Consider the following 20,605-nt stretch of genomic DNA (forward strand, 5'->3'; position numbering starts at 1 on the left):
CAGTTTGGAGGGGCAATGAAGATCATGGGTTTGGATATTTGTGTGGTTTGCCTGAGGTGCCAGTGAGAAACAGTCTTGGATATGTTTGGTAAGCAGCTACGAAGTCTCAGGTTCTAGCACTCACTGATTTAACATACTAGATCTCGAACGTTCTTTTTTTTTTCTTTTGACTGGATGTGAGATTTATTACTGAATATGATTTGGTAGGGTAGAGGAGAGCACCATGAAAGCCCTCAGGAGTGTAGGGCTCGCCACTTGTCCAGGGGACCACGATTAGGAATATATTTGACCCCACAGCCATCAGGAATGAGTCACTTCTCAGCAACCATGTCTTCAAATTCATCGGCATTAAACTTAGTAAAGCCCCATTTCGTTGAGATGTGCATCTTCTGGCGGCCAGGGAATTTGAACTTGGCTCTACGAAGAGCCTCAATCACATGTTCCTTATTCTGCACCTTAGTGCGGATGGACATGATGACCTGGCCAATGTGAACCCTGGCCACTGTGCCCTGGGGTTTCCCAAAGGCACCACGCATGCCTGTCTGGAGCCTGTCAGCCCCAGCACAGGACAACATCTTGTTGATTCGGATGACATGAAAGGGGTGAAGCCTCACTCGAATGTGAAAGCCATCCTTGCCGCAACTCTTTACCGTGTATTTGTTGGCACAAATACGGGCAGCCTCCAGAGCTTCGGAAGAGAGTTGTTCATATTCATCTGACACCATGTGGCCACAAAGCGGGAATTCATCAACTTTTGCCTTCTTCCGTCCCAAGTCAAAGATGCGGATTTTAGCATCAGGGACACCTCGGCAGAAGCGAGACTTTGGGTACGGCTTGTTCTTACAATACCGGTAACACCGGGCGGGGCGGCGACCCATGATGACATGATGACATGATGACAATAGGACCGTCGGTAGCAGACAACTCACTCACCACGCCGGAGGAAAAGAGCGATCTCGAATTCTTAAGAATCATGTCCTCATTAAAGCATAAATGTAAACTAAGAGACTATAAAGCAAAATAGTGTTCAGGAGTGAATCATGCAGTCAGAAGGCCACAACTTTGATAGCATTAGGATGGGAGGTGTAAATCAGGTAAACAGAAGTAGAATTCCATCTCCTAAACTCTGACTTTTGATTTCTAAACTGAAGATACTTTGAAATCATGATAATGCCAAAGAGAGCTATATTTGTCAAAATTTTTATAACATGGCACCCAACAGGATACGCGACACACAGCTCTGTCACCCACTGTGTTTGTGTGCGTGCGTGTGCGTGCACATGCTAAAGATAAGCTTTGTTTGCAGAGACCCAACAAGAAGCAACTACTTGTAGAAGGGAGTGATGGGAATCAGTAGGATCAATCTCAAGCTAATGAATGTCATTTCCTGTAGTTTTAAAGCTAAAAGAAGTGTGCAGTGCAATCCAATCCAGACTTTTCTAAGAGCTGAAAGAAGTTACCTGATCAATAGAGCATGAAGTCAGAAACTAGATGTTCATTCCATCCTAGCAACTTAGATCACAGAGATTTGGAGGCCTGTGCTATACCTCCATCATTTGTGACTTCCAATCAGTGACACTCATCTCATAAAGGTGGTGTTTCTGATTTACTGCGCGTATCAAAGTGACTGACAATTAGTTACTCAGTGCATCAATAAAAACCTGTGCAGAATTTAAATCCTTTCCTAACAAGCAGAGGTGCTTGCCAAAATAATGTTTGCTTTATTTAATTGGATTCAGCATGCAAAATCATTAAGACATTTACACTCATATAAAAGGGGAGGCAAAGACCTCAGAGATCAGAGAAGGTGAAGATAGACAAAAATGATAAATATTAGAATTTTTAAATGTATCATAAGCCAGCTTTAAAAAATATAATTATTAGTTAAATTGTTTAATTAATTTATTGCAAAGTTTATTAAATTAAAATGTCTATTTTGGTTCACTAGACTGGGCTAGAACATTTGTGTAATTGCAACACGGGGAAATTTCAGCTAGTTTGTATTTTTTGATACTGTATTACTTTCTTAGGATTGGCACGACAGTACTACAAACTGAGTCCCTTAAAAACTAGAAATTTATTCTCCTGTGTTTAATATGTACAAGTCTGAAATCAAAGTACCCAGCAGGCCATGGTACTTCTGAGTTCTTAAGGCTAGGATTTCTGTCTTCCTGACATTGGGTAGTTCCTGACTAGCTTTCACTTTGTTTGTCTTGTAAATATGTCAGTCCAACCATTTCTGCGTCCACATGGCATTCATTCTCCCTGTGAGACTTCCCAAAGACCTTTTCCTTCTTCCTGTCAGTCCAAGTCGACAGTGTCTCTTCTAGTATGAGAGTCTCAAACTGCATACATTTTCAATGAAATTCATGGACATTCAAGTCACTGGACATGGCAGTTCTGTACAGATTCTGCCTAGGCAAGTCCATCACTATTTTGGTCTGCTGCTGAGATGGTGCACTAAACCTGTGTTGCATCCTGAGTCTCTTTATCAGTCACATCATTAAGCACTGATATTTGTTTTCCTGCATTTAAGAATGTGGAGACGTTCCTAAGACATCAAAGTGCTAGTTCTTTTTAAAAGCAATTCTTTATTCAGTTTACGCCTGTCCTCTAGAATGTTATTGTAAGTAGTGAAGAGAAATCAGTTCTTAGCCTCCAACACTTAGCTTGGAAATCATCTCAGGTAGAGAACAAAGCTGATCAGTTTAAAGTTCTACTTTCCACAAAATACTAGTACACAATTCGGTCACATTCTCTGTCACTTTATAACCAAGATGGCCTTTCCTCTTGTGTCCAGAGACTTTTCTGGAGCACTTTGGACTTTCATAGTTCTACTAACATTCTGTTCTAGTAGTTCCTTCTGAGATGGTAGAAGTTTCTGTGCTGGGCACCCCATTTCTCTCTGAACCCTCACCAGAGTTACCTTTAGTATCCACGTGAGGAGTAGAATCCGCCATCTCTTCAAGACTACCTGGTCTTTCTCTTTGAGCCAGTGACATTTTAATGAACTACAAATTACTCTTTCAGCATCTACCCAAGTGTGCGTATTGCATATTGTTGAAAATGGAAAGGAAGATCAAGGTTGGAGTCTCTTCTTTTGAGAAGCAGCAGCAGCAGCAGAAAGCAAATGTATTAGAACAAAAATAGAGACATGTCAGGATAATAATATGCTAATAATTTGAGCATGTAATGGCTACTTAAGAAACATTTGAAGCATCATATTGAAACTGAGAAGCTAGAGATTCAAAAGCCATGGACATTACATGAGCTAATTTTGGAAAATTACTTTTATGCTGGCAGTTTTCATGCCTTCCATATTCACAAGTGACTGCCAAAAACATCTGTGTACTTTCCTCCTTAGAAACAAACCTAAGCAAAGCATCTGGTTTTCGGCATGATAACTCCACTCATCTTCCCCATACTTTCTCGTCTGTTGTTCACTAGGTTGATTTTAGCTATCACTCCAAGGTAACTGATAATCCTTTTTCTACTTTTGTATATTTGCCTATTCTCTGCATTTCTGTAAATAGAACCACATAGTATCTATTTTTTTCTGACTGGATTCTTTTTGCTTAGTGTATTATGTTCAAATTTCAACCATATTTTAGCATAAATAAATGCTTTATTTCCTTTTAATTGCAACATGTTTTAGACTTTTGATCCAACATTTTAGGTCCCTGATTTTTTTAAATCGATGAGAAACTTTATATACATACATATATGTATGTATGTACATATATGCACACACATATATATATGTATATATAGCCAGTGAAATGGAACATTAGGCAGGCACTTGCCATAAGCCTAAAAACCTGAGTCCCAGAGATGGAAATGGTGGAAGGAAATACTAACTGCTATAATGTTGTCTTCTGAGGGCTATAGCCACATTTACATACAGATACACATATATATACAAATAAAAATAATGTAATTTATGATCAACACTGTAAAAATTATAATAATTAATTAGAGTTGTAATCAATATAATTATAACAATGTAAGAATTTATAATTAAATATTGTAAAATGGGTATTGATTAACCATTTTTGAGAATTCAATTCCTTAGCATATTAAAACACAGATAAATTATATCAAGTAAATATGGAAGTTTAACTGATTAAGTCATACCTCACTGTAACATCAATGCAGCTTTTAATTGAGTAGTTCAATGGGAAGTGTTGGAGATTTAGCTACAAATTTCTATAATTTTCTTTTACTTGCTGTTATATTTGACATTAGGCATTTTAAAAAGTACAAATTCAAAACATGGCAGGAACAACATCTCTCCCATAAAATAAGATTCATGCCTTTAATTTCTCTTTTTTCTTTGGAAATGTTATGGAGAGGAAAAAAGTTCTCTTATGATATATTTTAGAATATATCTAGTATTGACAATAAGTGTTAGAAAAAGATAACACTTTTCATTCCTTATTCAACAAATCATAAAACCCAAAAGGCACGTTTTTCTTCTTAAATCTACAGCACTAAAATGGAAAGACTATTTGTGACAAAATTTCAAGGCTAGTTCCAACAAACTCTTTGTATTTTTGTCTCTTGAAAACCTATAGCTCCTTTAAAGTGAGACAATGCACTGAATTTTTGAATTCAAGGTATCAGATGTTTTAAAATGGTGCATTGATTTCGAAACCTGGCCCCTGCTTTCAGTTCATCAGCAGGGTGCAAAGTCTTTATTCATTCCAGAAAATGGCTGCACTTTGGGGATGGGCAGGTCAGGTAAGTGTGGAAGGAGGTTCATGTTCCTAATCAAAGTAGGCCATGGAAAGGCTTGCATGGAGAACCTTGCTCTTCTATCCTATCATGTTCAGTGTCTTGGAAAATAAAATCTCACTAATTTCTTCATGTGATTCTTTTGAGATTGATGCTTTTGGGGGGAAAAGTACAAAATGACAGTGTCTGGAAGCTGTGCTTTTAGCAAGATATTCCTGACCCAGTTAGAGAATTTTAAATTTCAGGCAAAAAAAAAAAATCCCAGGTTTCCAATTTCCCTGGCAGTTCTAGAATACATTTATAGTGAGTTCATTACACCTTTTAAAGCTTTCCCAGTATAAAAAGATTATGAATATAAATGTAGGATTTTAAGTTTAAAACAGTTTTTATACTACTTTTTGTTTCTGTAATTCTCACCATACAAAGAAATCAGGTTGTTAAAAATGTCCTTGTTTTCAAATGTGCTAGCAAATGTAATTGGTTCATATAAAAGGGGAAATGGAATCTAGATGGCTTCTCCAGGAAGAAATAGTATATTAACAATAGATGAGAACAGGGTAGTTTAACATTGCTTCAAATATATTGAACAAACCCTGTGATGATTCAGGCTACAATTCTAGCCATTACTGGTCATACCTGTTCTGCCCTTTTTGAGCCGCTGCTGAGAAACAGTGGGGCTGATTGCTCAGCCTAAGTACTTCTACCAACCTTAACCTTTGTGGCATATGATTTTCAGTGCCCAGGACACCTCCCTTGCAACTTGGGAATTCAGGCACAGCTGTGCCGCACGGTTCCTCCCATGCTCAAATTCCACCCAGCGGTGTCATTATTTTGCCAAGGCTTTTGCAACAAAATTCCACAAACCAAGTGACTCACTCAGCAGAGTTTTTTTGGTCTCAAGGTTCTGAAAGCTGACATCAAGGTGCTGGCCATTGTTGACCCCTCAGGAGATACTGGGAAAGGGTCTGTCTTTTCCAGGGCTCTTTCATGGCTTCTGCTTGTCTCTTAGTTTGAGGTGGTAGCTCCAATCATGAAGTGGTATCTTTTCCTCTAGGTCAGGCTGGTTTGGAACTTGCTGTCTTCTACCTCCTGAATGCTGGTATCACCCTGTCTACGCTTGTCCACTTTCTAGAGGACACCAGTCGTAGTGGTCTAGGTCTCAATTTAATAATTTTATTATCCCTACAAAGATTATTACCAAATGAAGTTAAATTCTACAATACTGGGGTTAGCATTTCAACATATGAAATCCATGGGGACACAGTTCAACCCATGAATTCACACCTTACTTTTGCTCCATGGCCTGGGTATAGAGAGTGGAATTGTTGACATCTGTGGAATAATCTTTAATTAGAAATTGAACCCAAATGGGAAAGTGTGATGACTTCCTTACCTTTGGTGGGCGATTCTGAGAGGTATTCTAGCTTTGAGAAGAAGTTCAGGTGTTACAGGGCTCTGTAACAGTAACTATTGCTGTTGCTATAACAGCAACTGTTACTGTTGTTATAAGTGTTACTGGTTGTTATAACAGTAACCCCATAACTAGCTACTGTTACCTTTCTCCGGTCTCACTGGGCTTTTCTCTTAGTAGAGCTTTAAGGATGTTTTGTCAAAGAAATTGCCAACATTCTGCGGTGCTTAGTTGCCATTAAAAAAAAATAAGTTAGGGCAGGGAATCTGGACTGCTCTTCATTCCTGAGAGGGAGGGGGAATGGAGTGGGGGGGAGGGGGAGAGGGGAAGGGGAGTAGGGGGAGGGGGCAATGTGTGGGAGGAGGGGGAGGGAAATGGGAAACAGGGAGGAGGCAGAATTTTTTTTCAATAATTAAAAAATAAACAAAAAAGAAAAAAGAAAAAAGTTTATTTTTGTTATTTTCAATAGAAAAATTATGTTGATTCCCTAAAAGCTTCCACCTCAAGTTACAACGATAGAAGTACTTTTGGTTATGATATTAAATAGAAAAATATTTTCAGTCTTCATGAACATATCCTATCTTATTAGTATGATCACAATAAGCTTATAACATACTACTTTATTGCTGAGAACACCCTTGTACCTCCTCCTGTTTTGGTAGGTAAAGAAGGATTCAGAGAGTGTTCTTGATAATGTAAGATGTGAAATTCAAATAGTGCTACTATCTAGTTTCTCTGGTACTAAAGTTGGGATTTCCTCCTATACATTTAATTCTAATTATCAGGAATGAATCATTTGTTGCTAATCATGACTCCTCTCAAAGGGCATTTGTAAGTTTTTAAGGGAAAGGGATATCACTTTCTAAAGGACAGAAATGATTCCTCCTTATGAATAATGGTGTTATGTCTTTGATATGATGAATACCATTAACTCCATAATGCCATGGACTTTTGTCTGATGTTCTCACTGATATGTTCACAAGAATCTAGTGGAGTGTCTGGTACCTAGCATACACTCAATTAGCATTTGCTAAGTATACAAATTGGTTTATCAGATAAGAAACAATAATTGTTTCTTTACAGGAAAAATCTATTGATAATAGTACAAGTCTACATGATAAAAATGTTTTAGCTTGTTTACATGGATTTATACTCTCATTTAATCCTCAAGATATCCTTTAAGGGTAAGGAAATTGAAGATTAAATAATTTGGTAACTCCGATCATGTCAAAGCTAGTGGCTGACCTAACCAGGTGTCCATCACGTTGCCTCTGATTAGCATAGCAGAGATAATGTCAGGGTCAGCATCACAGAGAGCGAGAGCACAAGGCACTCCGCTCACCACTACTGTAATAAGCAAACATCTTGTAAACATCCCAGACTGTCAGGTGAAAGATTCATTCTGAGCTGTTTCGAAAGCCTGCCTGTGATGGTATGTGGTGACTCATCATCAAGCCAGAAAAACAACCTTTATTCTTCCCTGAGGTCTGCTGCGAATGTATTTTATGAGCTGAAATTACTTTTATTGTCGTGATACCTTATGTGATTATCTTCCATTATCAACTTTTGGATTTCTGGACTCAGTTTATTCTTTCCTAACATTTAACATCCTGCTAAACAATTGCAAGCAAAGAAAATGAAAATTCTCAAAAAATAAAAAGAAAAGAAAAGAAAAGAAAATTCTCATGTGAAAGTGTGGGCTCCTTGCTCCTTGGACTGGAAAGGGAGGGGGGAGTGGGGGAAGGAGGGGAGGGAAGTGGAAGGAGGGGAGGAGGTGGAAATTTTCAATAAAAAAAATTGGGCTCCCTTTTGAAAGCCTGAGGCACTTCCAGAGGTTTAATCAACAGCTCTGGAAACAGCTGTGTATCTCTGTCAAGTTGTAGCTGCTTATAGTTTTTTTATTACAATTTGATGGATAATTTACAAACTCCAGAAGCATATAGTCCGCTAGACATGCTCAGGGACTAAAGGTCTAGGAAAAGATGCCATTTCTCAGTGTTCCTTTTGTTTACTTGCGTGAACAAAAACATACATTTTTAATTGTTTTTTGCATGTAATAGATTTTGATCTTATTTTCCCATCTCCTAACTCCTCTCAGATCCTCCTCTCCTCACTAGCCACTCAACATTATATTTATACTTTATCTCTCTTTTTAAAAAAATCCACAAAACGTAAAATCAAAACAAACAAAAAGTTAGTATGACAAAAAAAACCAAAAACAAACAAAACCCAAAACAAACCAACCAACAAACAAACAAAACCCAACAAAATGCCAAAACAAAAGAAAAGTCCTCCCCACACAAAATTAGTTAATTTTGTATTGGCCATCTACTCCTGGGACTGGGGTGTACCCTGTGGTGTGGTTAATATACACAGTGTCACTCTATTGGAGCAAACTGATTTTCATTTTCCCTGCAGGTACCAATTGCAAATAGTATCTTGATTAGGAGTGGGACATTGTGTCTACTTCCCCCTTTTGTTTCTGGGACTGCATCCGGCTTGGACCTGTGTATTAGTCTTGTTGACTCTAGGAAGACACTGTGTTCTTTGAGAAGTTATTTTTTGTTTTGTTTTTGTTTTATCAGATGTAAAAATTCAGCTTCTAGGATCTATAAGATGAGTTGATGGGTAACGGCCTTTGTTACCACTCCTGAGTTCAATACTGGGACCCACATGGCAGAAGGAGAAAATTGATTCTAACAAGTTCTTTTCTGATTTCCAGACCCTTGTGTATCTCCCCCACCATAACAAAATAAATATTTAAAAGTAAATTAATTTAAAATCTCGGTGCTATGCATGAAATACGTAATATAAAACTATGTAACTATATTGTAAAATTAAATGAGTGATATGAACTGTTTAGAAGAAACATGATTCTAAATGTAATTACTCCAAATATCCCCATGACTGCCATCATCTGGAAGAAAAGTCTTCTGTTAATGACATGGTTTTGTTATTTGTTTGAAGAATGGGCCACCTTTGCTGAACCAGTATAAAAGATAAAACTTGCCAAGATGCTCTATATCCCTTCCCATGTGATTTGGGTCACACTGTTACCCAGTTTGGTTACCAAGATGCTCTGTAGCCCTTCCCATGTGATTTGGGTCACACTGTTCCCCACGCTTGGTTACCAATATGATCTGTAGCCCTTCCCATGTGATTTGGGTCACCCCAACCCCTACTGTTTCTTTCATTTGATTTTCATGTATTTAGATCTTAAACTTAAATAGTCATTTATTGGAATGAAGGGATTCAATAAGGGATAGAAGGAGACAGGAGAGTAATGGATGAGTCTTATCAAAATAATTCATATGATTTGTCAAGTCAAATTGGATATATGTATGAAGCTGCCAAAAATAAGTGTTTTTGTCATGCTAAGGCAGGCATTTTGTCAGCCTTTGCCCGTTTATGGCTCTGCCAGTAGGGGGCACTAGAGGGAGACCTGTCCCTATCTGCCATTGTCATTGTAGTAGTGGGTCTTCACTCAGTCTAACACTGGCACTTAGTCTAGGATTGTCAGATTTCCAGAACAGGCTTCATTGAGTTTCTTAGAGAGTTTTAGACAAGCGGGGAAGTGCCTCATCCTCAGAGGCTGGGTTTTATTTTTCTTTTCCTTTATTTTCATTTTCACTATACCTTTCTCCAATTCTGTTTCTGTTATTTTCTTACTACATCTAGGCTTTCTAAGCTTTGTTGATGTTCTAGTTTTCTTTAAGTAGAATTTGTATTATTACTTTTTTTGTCTTGTCATTTTTTTTGTGTGTCCTCTTTATCAGGTGTAGTGGTGTAGAAATCAAATACAGAATTTGGGGCATACCTGGTCAGTACTTTATTTTGAGCTAAGCTCCCACTTCTTGGTTTCTCATGGAAAGTCTCATCTGTTTCATTCATCTTTTCTTCCTGATCTTTATACTGAGTTCACTAATGAAAAGACATGAAAGCAGGATGGAAACTATTTTGAAAGAAGGAGGTCAGCAGGGGGTAAAGGGAGATGAGAGAGAGTAATTGGTGACTTTAATCAAAATATATTTTATGAAAGTGTCAAAACCGATATTGCATACTTTCATGAAATTGCCCAAAATAAGAAAACCATTTGCAATTAGAAAACGGACATTCTTTTAAATTGTGATTTATAATACAAATTTAGAACAGTGGTTCTCAACCTTCCTAATGCTACGGCCCTTTCATACAGTGCCTCATGCTGTCATGACCCCCAACCATAACATTATTTTCATTGCTACTCCCTGACTGTAATTTTCCTACTGTTATGAATTGTAATGTAAATGCAGGATATCTGATATGTGACCCTCAAAGGGGTTGAGACCCACAGGTTGAGAATCGCTGACTTAGAATATTTTTCTTTTCATACATAAAAAAGTAATAGTTATTATTCATTTATTGGTATAATGTGATGTTTTGATATATACATACATGTCAGAAATACAAGATTAAGCTAATTAATACACTTATTTATTTGTGGTAACATTTAAATTCTACTCTTTGGCAGTTTCAAAATATGCAACATGTGCCATTTTATACAATGGATCAGTACATCTTATTCTTCCTGCCTAGCTGAAATATTGTACCATTTGATCATTATGTTATTTTTCTCCTGACCCCTCCTCATCTCCCTCTTCTTGGTAACCACTGTCCTTTCTGATTCGGAGTCTAACTTATTTTGGGTCCATACAGCCTCATCAATGTGGCCTTTGTCTTTCTTTGCTGGGCTTATTTCACTTATTACTTGTGTCTTTTTCTGTTTCAATATGTCTTAATATGTTTTCATAGATATGACAAGCACACAATGAGGCTTCAAGATCACTAATGAGAAGAAAGCTTTAAACTCTGAGGAAAATCTTAGTATATCTATTTGTCTAAGTTCTCTAAAGAAAGGAACAAAGCTTGGCTTTTCTCAAAGCCCTTATCTCCATTTGCCTTTGACCCAGTTTCTTCTCTGGCACACTTTTGTGTGCTGATAGTTCACATCATCTGACTTACTGAAGTTTCATTCAGTGGCCTATGAATCATGTCATTGGATTTCTGACAAATCAATCCAGTATCATGTTAAAAGTCTGGAGAACTCGCACTGTGGGTGTGGCAGCAAGGACAAAGCTGATACTGTAGTGTTGTCGGTTTAAAATGAATTTTGGAAGAGCAAAGGAGACCATTTAGAACTTTGGTTGCTGCTCCTGTTTAGAGGATTGTAGGGACACAAAAAACTTCTGTTTAGGGACACTTTTCCATACCTTCCTTCTCTGTCAGAATAAAAAGAAGGCTAGGTAGAATAGGCAATAGCACAAATAAAAGTTTAAAAATAGCATGGATCTGCACTAGATGGGGTCCAAGAGCTGTAAGAAGTGGACACATGTCCTCATTCCTAACCAGGAACTGTCTCCAATTGATAACCACTTGCAAGTGAAAATTTAGTTTTCTCTTAGGCAGTCTCACTGGGGAAACAAATTCCTTTTTTTTTTTCTTTCCTTTTTTTCGAGACAGGGTTTCTCTGTAGCTTTGGAGCCTGTCTGTAACTAGCTCTTGTAGACCAGGCTGGCCTCGAACTCACAAAGATCCACCTGCCTCTGCTTCCCGAGTGCTGGGATTAAAGGCATGTGCCACTGCCACCCAGCTGAAACAAACTACTTTTAAGGGTAGACTGCATGCACGGAAGTAAATGGTCAACAGAAAAGAACTCAACAGCACCTTTGCAGGTTTCCATGTCTCATAATGCCATGTCATGGCTTTTTGCTTTTTAATTCTAAATTTAACTTAATTTTTAATTTTAATTTTATTTTACACATGCACACAAACATATATGTAGGTATACACACATACACACATATAAACTCACATTCTCTCTTTTACATATATATTAATGTTTTACATATATGATTTACACATATATATATACTTATGGGTTAGGGTCTTTTACATATATATTATGGCTTCTAGTTTAGTGTTTTTATGAAATTTCTAAGTGGGTGAATGAGTAAATCTCTGTATTTATATATGTTTCATGTGCCTTTTCTTGGAATCTTAGCCTTTTCTTTGCTTTGTCCTATTTTGAAACATTAGTTTTTATCATCTAACAGCCATTCACATTATATCATTATCCCTTAGACGCCTGTTTGCTTTTCAGTGAGAGAAAGAGAGTGGATCCAGATGGTGATGGAGGTGGGGATGAGAAGAAACTGGGGGGAATAGAGGGAGGGGAAACTGTAATCAGGATATATTATGTGAGAAAAGAATCTATTTTCAATAAAAGGAAAAAAATAGTTTGTTTCCTTTCCAGAAGGTTTGTTTTTTTCTTTGTCACATTCTATTCTTGGTCATAGATAACAAGAAGAAGTGCCAGACCTTTCCACTTTTAGGTAAGGATCGAAGATGTCATAACACACTCAAATGGAGATCAAGAAAAGACTACACATCCAAAGTGCAGGAGCAAGGTACTTTTTTACTATCTTACCAGCACGTTGTTTGTAAATGCTGCTATACATCATAAAGGTTTCTCTTCCAGACTGAAACACCAGTCTTTCCATCAACTTTATGCAAATAACTAAAAGCTTTCAGTAGGCTTTTTTTTTTTTTTTTTTTTTTTTTTTTTTTTTTTTTTTTTGAAACTGCCCTTGGCAGACACAGTATCACATCCTATATCAATTGCAGTTGCATCACGTAGATGGTTCTATATAAAGGCCCAGTCCCTTTGGCTCAACATAAGACAACTTAAAATGCAATATGAGTTGCAGTGCTTTCTACGTAGCCTCAACTGAGGCCATTGCCGTACGGATATTATAGCAAACTTCTCTGTGTTTCCAGACATGGATTCCTTACATATTTCTCTACGAGTACTCCCACAACTAAGAGGTTTTACACCAGGAGTGGTGTGAAGACACATGGTCTAAAATGGGATAATCTACCACATCTGGAACTGTTCCCATTATTGTGACCAAGTAATGGACAAGTGACGACTTAAGGGAAGAAGGGTTAGCTCAGGGCATAGGAGCTATGGCGGAAAGAGCAGCTCTCGAAGCAGCAGGAGGCTGCTTGTGAAGATTTGGGCAGAATAGGAAGCAGAATTAAGACAAGAAATTGGGCTGGACTACAAGCTTCAATACCTACTCATAGTGACCAAATCCCTCCAGTGTGACTCTCCCTCCTAAAGATGCCACGGCTTCCTAAAACAATGTCACCAGGTGGAGTAATCAAACCCATGATGACCATACCCACCATCTTGTTGCCAATTAGGACCTCATCACCAGGAAGGCTAAGGTCAAACAGTCTATGACATGTTGTAGTCATATGATTGTTCAAATTGGAATGGTACACTGTTATCTCCTGTAGGAGATAAAGCCTGCCAGAGAAACAGTGGCCTTCCATGGGAAAAAAAAGATACGTCTCAAAGAGAATCATGTCTCAAAGCTGCTGCTGTGTTTAGCCAAGAAATGCTGTCAGAATCTAGAGGAGATCTATGCTTTTGGATTTTTAGGATGCTGTATAGACAAAGGGAATAAAAAACAAAAGATCCCACCAAGAGGAATATATTGATTTAGGAGTATTTTTGTTTGATGAAAGCTTTAAAGCCCTGGCAAAGACCCAACAAGAATCATGCATGCTAATATAGATAGGACAGTTTACAGAAGAAATTAATGATGAACCCCAGGTCTAGGAAAATGGCAGAATTTCCATAGTGGATGTTGTAAGTGGGGGTCAAAAGTTTCAGAGAAAAGAGTAATCTATTCTTGTTAAACTGAGTAAGGTCAGAAACCTCAACAGTTAATTATAATCCTAATCTCTGGAATCTGTGATTATGATGGGACTTTGGCGATTAAATTAAGAATTGTATGATTATCTTGGATTACTTGTTGGGACCTGCAGTCATCACAAGGATCTTAAGAAGGAGGCAGGAGAGTCAGAGAAGTGAGGACAGAAAAAATGCTAGGGTGATATGAATGCTGATTTTAAAGATGGGGAAAGGGGCAGGAAGCAAGGAATGGTTGGTCACTGGAAGCTGGTAAAAGCAAGAGAGTGTACTCTCCCCAGGAGTCTCTTGAAATCATCACAGTCCTGCCTATGTCTCCATTTCAGTTTAGTGAAACCTACTGCAGACTCTTGGCTTTCAGCAATACTAGAGTATAGAGCCTCATTGTTTTAGAGAGCTATGGAGTTTTTGTAACTTATAACAGTAACAGTGGAAAATTATTATTAATACAGACATGTTTACTAACTCAGCATGTTTGTATCCCTTGCCGCTATAGCTGTTGAATTCATGGGAATACCGACAAGTATGACAGACAGCACTCCAGGATTATATTTTGATGTAGTTATATTCAAGCATTCCCAGAATACATGCCTATTTTTTGTAATTTTTCATCTTCTTTTATGTAGTTTTCCTTTTAAATTAGCATGATTACTATCTTTCCCCAAAAGTAGACACTTAATATTTGCCCACATAATTTAACACATTCTGATAGTTTTTTTTTTGTATGCGCCTCCAGTTCCCTAGTTGGATTTCTTACTCAGTCTCTTCCCATGGTAAACTAGACTTTGATGATGACAATTAGTCTAGTGATAGATAGTAAGTGGTAGGATAGGAATCACTAACTTTGTTCTGCATCAAAGCACAATTCAGCCGGGAAATAACTTCCTTAACGCAAAGGAAGGAATTCTATTTAGCAGTCCCACAGAACTCCACGGGATGTACCTTCGTAGGGATCTGAAATGTACAAGACCCTTAAGCGTGCTTAAAATACTGTGATTGCACTCTGTCTGGGTCACCTGCCTTAGTTCATGTCAAGCACCTGGAAAGTACCATGAATTCAGCTGATAGTGTAATTCAGCAAGCAAATTCATATTTGATAGGATCCAAAGCTCGAATTAGAGTTTTTGATACTCCATTCACGCTGCTACAAGAGAGATGGATTTTTTTAAAAGCATGATTACAGAAAATCTTTGATTTTAATCTGTACTTTGAGGTAGATATTTAAGCATATGAGGTTTTTTGTTCATCATACTTAAGTTTTTCACTGCCACCAGGAGCAGCCATAGAACACAGTGATTATAGTTCTGCCCAGTTTCAACTACAGGGAGTTTATTGGTATCCAATAGGTATCATGAGGTTTACTGCATTTTATTTTCTTTCTTTCCTTCCTTCATATTATAAGTATAAGCTCCAAATCAGCAGTATGGCTAATCCCCAGGAGCCTGCTAGAAATACAACTAAGCCTTCACTTTCACTGCTTCCTGTAGGAGTCTCTTAGTATTTCCTGCCTTCTTGAGGCCATTATGCCAGGACACCCGTGGCATACACTGCCTGGCTTCAGTAGCTTTCTGAAATCATGGAGGAAGAATCCGCAATCCTTTTGCTTTCATATCCTTCATGCCTCTAAAGACAACACTATGTGGATGACGCTGCCAGATTCAACTGCCAGATTGAGATGGGTCCTGCCCTGCCTTGAATCATATGAGCCGCAGCTTTTTTATTCAGTTGCTTTGTAGGGACAGATAACTCTTTAGGGTCTCTTTTCACAAGTTGGATGTTTAGCTGGGTGGGGTTTGGAATTGAGGGCACCCTTCCCATTGTTCCAGTGCAGAGCAGGAAGACTCTTCTTACCTGTGCTAATCTCCTTAAGTACAGCTTGTCTTGAAGCACAAACTTGTGCTGCAGCATTAAATTTTCTAGTGCTCCTCTTCTTCTCCAAACCATACATTTTATGTTTCTTTGCTTCTTTTCATTGTAGACTTGCACACACATTGTCAATAATAACCTCAGCACAAATTCGATGTTATGCTGACTTGAAATTTCCTCTACCAAAACTAATTTATTACCTTTTAATTTAACCTCAGTTGAGTTCCTGGGACATGAATGAGTAGCAGTCATTTTTTGGGAGGGGGCAAAATATCTCAAGAATGGTCTAGAGCCTAGTTACTAATATTGATTTCCTCTGAAATGGCTACTTTCAACATTGCTGTTAGCGCTGTCATCTTCCAGGCTCTTACTATAAAAGCCCTTCATGTTCTCTTACAGCACAGCACTCTACTGTTTCCCTAACCCAAAGTTCCAAGTTCCGAAGTCCTTCACATTCCTTCAAAGTCAGCATGGTCAAGTTCTTTACAGCCAAAATCCCACTCCCTGGTATCACTTTTGGTATGACTTATTTTTCTCTTGTGGTGAATCAAGAACTTATTAGGTTTATGGTTCCAGAAGGACAAGAGTCCAGTGTGGTGAGGAGGCACAGCAGCAGTCATAGTGACCAGAGCAGGACGGTGAGAGATCACATCCTTAACCACAAACATGATACAGATAGAAAGTTAGTTGGGAGGAGGACAAGACTATATAATCTCGAAGCCTGCCCCCAGTGATGTACTTCCTCCAGCAAGGACATGCCTAGTAAACCTCCACAAACATTGTACCACCAACTGGGGACCAAGTGTACATGAACTTAAGGGGAACAGTCCTCATTCAAACCATCACACCACTGAACAAGTCCATGGTAAAAAAAAATACATATACTAACCATAGTTAAGAGGCTTCAGTGTTGTAAGGGCTGAAATTCCATCAGAAGTAGCCACTGGGCTTTGTCCAAGATTTATCTTTGATGGGATGTCTCAAGAGTCTATCTAAAGGTTTGATGAGTTCTGTTTTATTACAAAGGTTATAGGCAAGATAGCAGTAGTTAACTATTCATTTCCCCACTGACTTTCTGAAATATCTCCTATTGAGGAAGAGTTCTATTTCCTCATATGCTTTTTCCACCTTTAAGTGTACTCCTAGCTCTAATCGAGACAGTGCTATCTACCACCTACCCTCATTTATTGTTGAGAAACTTAACTATCTTATTGTTCTTCTTCCCAGAAAGAACTGTTGAGACTTCATTGACTGAAAAATGTGCTCCCTATACTTGGTGATCTCATTTTATAGCCATACTCATTTATTCTTAGGAACTTCTCAAGAGCATTCTGGGTTTATTCACTCAGACTGGCAGTTGCAAGTTTTGGTTTTATGTTTTTTTTTTTCTTCATGACTAACATTCTCTTCTTGATATGTGGCCCATTGATTAAAGACCCTTAGGATATTGACTTCCTTCTAGATGTTTAGCTTTATAGACTGCAAGCAACACAATTTTCAAAATATTAATCTCTTCATATTTGTGAGTTTAGACTCATAAAAATAGACTATCATAAAATCAAAGATGACTGTCAGCTATGACAACCAGTCTTTGTTCCCTGTACTATGTTCCCGTGGTCTATCTGGGCTAGATAAGTGCTGCTTTGTGGAAAGTCCCCAGGCTGGCCAGCAACATTCATCTTGAGCGTTTGTACTTCTTTCTTAGCTGGTGTTCTATTGTTGTGAAGAGACACCAAGACCATAGCAACTCGGGAGGCAGAGGCTGGCGGATTTCTATGAGTTTGAAACCAGTCTGGTCTACAAGAACTAGTTCCAGGACAGGCTCCAAAGCTACAGAGAAACCCTGTCTTGAAAAAGAACAACAACAAAAAAAAAGAATTTAATTGGAGCTTGCTTACAGTTTCAGAGGTTACAACCCATTATTGTCATGATGGGGAACATGGCAGAAGTGGGCCTGCAGAAGTTGAGAGTTCTACATTAGGATGTAGAGAAGCAGGTGGCAGGAACACAGAGGCACTGAGCCTGGTTGGCCTTTTGAAAACCTAAAGCCCACCCCCAAGTGACACACTTCTTTTAACAAGTCCATACCTCATAATCCTTGTCAAGTAGTTCCACTCCTTAATGATGAAACATTGTAATATATGAGTCTATGGGGATCATACCTCTTCAAACCATTACAACTACTTTTCACTTTGATGCTTTAATGTTTTCTCAATATACACGGAGTTTTAATCACTTATAGGTAGGTGTGATGGCTATTCTTGGTTGTCGACTTAACTACATTTGGAATGAACTAAAACCCAAGCAGCTAGATACACCTGTGAGGGATTTTCCTTGCCTGAATCATTTGAAGTGGGAAGATCCACCCTAACTCGTGATCTGCTTAGGTGGGAAGATTCACCTTTAATCTGGGCCATACGTTCTGGTGGCAGCCAATATAAGGGGCATGGAAGAAGGAAGGTCTTCGCTCGTTGCCTGCTTGCCCTCATCATGGATGACAAATTCATTTGTTCACTGGTATAACAGCCTACTTCAGGATTACAGCATATACAGAAGACAAACTAAAACCTTCAGCAGTGTGAACTGCACAACTACTGGATTTCTGAAACTTGCATTGGGATACAGCTGTTGTTAGACTAGCCAGACTGTGATTTCTAAGCAACTCTAGGGCAACCTGAAGGACAGGGATTATACTTGATAGGTCATGAAGGACACTAGTCTCCCATTCTTCAGAAGCACAGCTCAGAGACACATGGAACTAGTTTCTCATAATCAAGTAACATACCACTTACTGTTTTTTCTCTGACCCCTCTCTTTTTCTCTCCCTCTTCTTTTATCTCTTCCTTACTACATACCCTGTCTTCCTCCATATCAGGCCCCTTTACTTACTATTGGTTCCTTGATCCACTTCTCAAATTATCTGTACCCACAGACAATGATCTGGACACCAGATCCTCGAGCTGTATGCTTCTCACTATGTGTTTTCTATGCCAAATGTGTGGCCTAAGAATTCTTTTTACTCTTTTAAACAATTTTAATAATGAAAAATAACTTGTTTTGCATAATAATAAAATGAAAATCAGATATTAGTGCCCATAAAACTTTATTGAGACATAGCCATACCCATTATTTTATATATTACCTATTGCTGCTTTTGTATGGCAAGTCAATACATCAATGAATAATTGCAATGAATCATATGACCTCAAAAGTATAATTATTATACAGCTCTTTAGAATAAAAGTTTATTGACAATAGATGCTAAATTAAAGTTGAATTGCAATGATACCTATTAAGTATAGACAAAGACTTCTATGTTATTCATTTTAAGACAACTTCTTTTGGAACACTTTAACCGATTAAAAAAATCAACAGAATTTCTAATTCATTAATAACTTGCGTTTTAGGCCTCAAACTAGGATTTAGCATTGTACGAAACTCTTTTCTGATTACATGAACATATAATGGAGTTAAAAACCATAAACTATTCTAATGTTTATGATGATTACTTTTTAATATCTCCTAGGAAGAGAATTTCAATGCGGGATTGTGTAGATCAGGTTGGCCTGTGTGCAAGCCTGTGGGGGATTGATTTGATTATCTTAATTGATGTGGAAAGAAACAGCCCATTGTGGGATGCACCATTTCTTAGGCAGGGGATCCTGGTCTAGTCGTGAAAGTATAGTCAGGTGATAAGAACAAGGAGTCCTGCATCTGTTTATTTTCACTCTACACTGTGAATGTGAGTAGTTCCTTATAACTTGACTTGTCTGTAATGATGAACTGTAATATAGAATTGTGAACTAAAAAAAAGCCCCCTTTCTTCTAAGTTGCTTTTGTCAGGGTATTTTATCACAGCAGCTAGAGAAGAAACTTAGGAAAATATATGAACTTTAAGTTTACTATAAACTTTTAAATAATATATTTAGTGGTCAATACACGGTGTGGTGGTTTGAAAGAAAATGCCCCCCCCAAAGGGAGTGACCTTAATGGGAGGTGTGGTCTTGTTGGAGTACGTGTGGTTTTGTTGGAGGAAACATGTCACAGTCGGGCAGGACTTTGAGGTCTCTTTTGTTCAAATTTCACTCAGTGTGACACTCAGTTCACTTCCTGTAGCCTGTAAGTTGTAGAACTCTCAGCTACCTCTCCAGTACCATGTCTGCCTGCATGTTTCCATGTCAGACCATGATGATAATGGACTAAATCTCTGAACTGTAAGCTACCCCAATTAAATGCTTTCTTTTATAAGAGTTGCTGTGGTCATGGTGTCTCTCCACAGCAATATAAACCCTAACTAAGACACATGGTAAAAAGTAGTAGGAAATATTTAATAATATAACAAAAAGTTATTTTTCTGAGTTATCAAGTAGTTTTGTTTCATGCTAAAATATTAACTTGTTACAAAAACAAATATTTCTTTTTATAAAGTAAGTGGCCCTAGCCATCAGAAAGCAAGAATCCTTTTTATGGTTGCCTGTAATCACGATTCATAATCATTTGATCTATTCTTGTATTTCTAAAGCATAAAACCTCTTTTGTATGCAGAAAGTAATCAACACCTAGGAATTTTTCATATCCTTCTATTACACTGTGCTGTACTTGCAAGTTCCCCATTACTAAGTAATGGACTTGGAAAATGTCCAATAAGTTATGCTTAGTATCAGGTAAGGTTTATTAATATAATATAACTGATTCAATTTCATGAAGAATGTTATGTTTATTGAAAAATCATTAATAATTCTTCTTGCTCACAGAATATATCCACATTTCTGAGTTAGATTTACCCCCGAGTATACCCTATTTTTCTCAGCTTACAGTCATTCCTGCCCTTCTCCCTT

The 20,605-nt window shown here is 37.9% G+C and overlaps 1 protein-coding gene across 1 annotated transcript; it reads right to left on the reverse strand.

Moving 5' to 3' along the window:
• Window positions 1-243: 243 nt before the first annotated feature.
• LOC126512707 (60S ribosomal protein L10-like) lies at window positions 244-887 on the reverse strand. The gene has a single exon (XM_050160620.1). It carries the CDS (start codon window positions 876-878, stop codon window positions 312-314), a length of 567 nt encoding a protein of 188 aa, XP_050016577.1. The 5' UTR covers window positions 879-887; the 3' UTR covers window positions 244-311.
• Between the last annotated feature and the right edge of the window lie 19,718 nt (window positions 888-20,605).

Source organism: Alexandromys fortis, unplaced genomic scaffold (assembly GCF_014885135.2).
Source record: "Alexandromys fortis isolate MF-2015 unplaced genomic scaffold, M_Fortis_MF-2015_v1.1 scaffold_120, whole genome shotgun sequence".
Lineage (NCBI taxonomy): Eukaryota > Metazoa > Chordata > Mammalia > Rodentia > Cricetidae > Alexandromys > Alexandromys fortis.

Coding starts and splice junctions, on each gene's coding strand:
- LOC126512707 (XM_050160620.1), bottom strand. CDS start 878: ATGGGTCGCCGCCCCGCCCGGTGTTACCGGTATTGTAAGAACAAGCCG.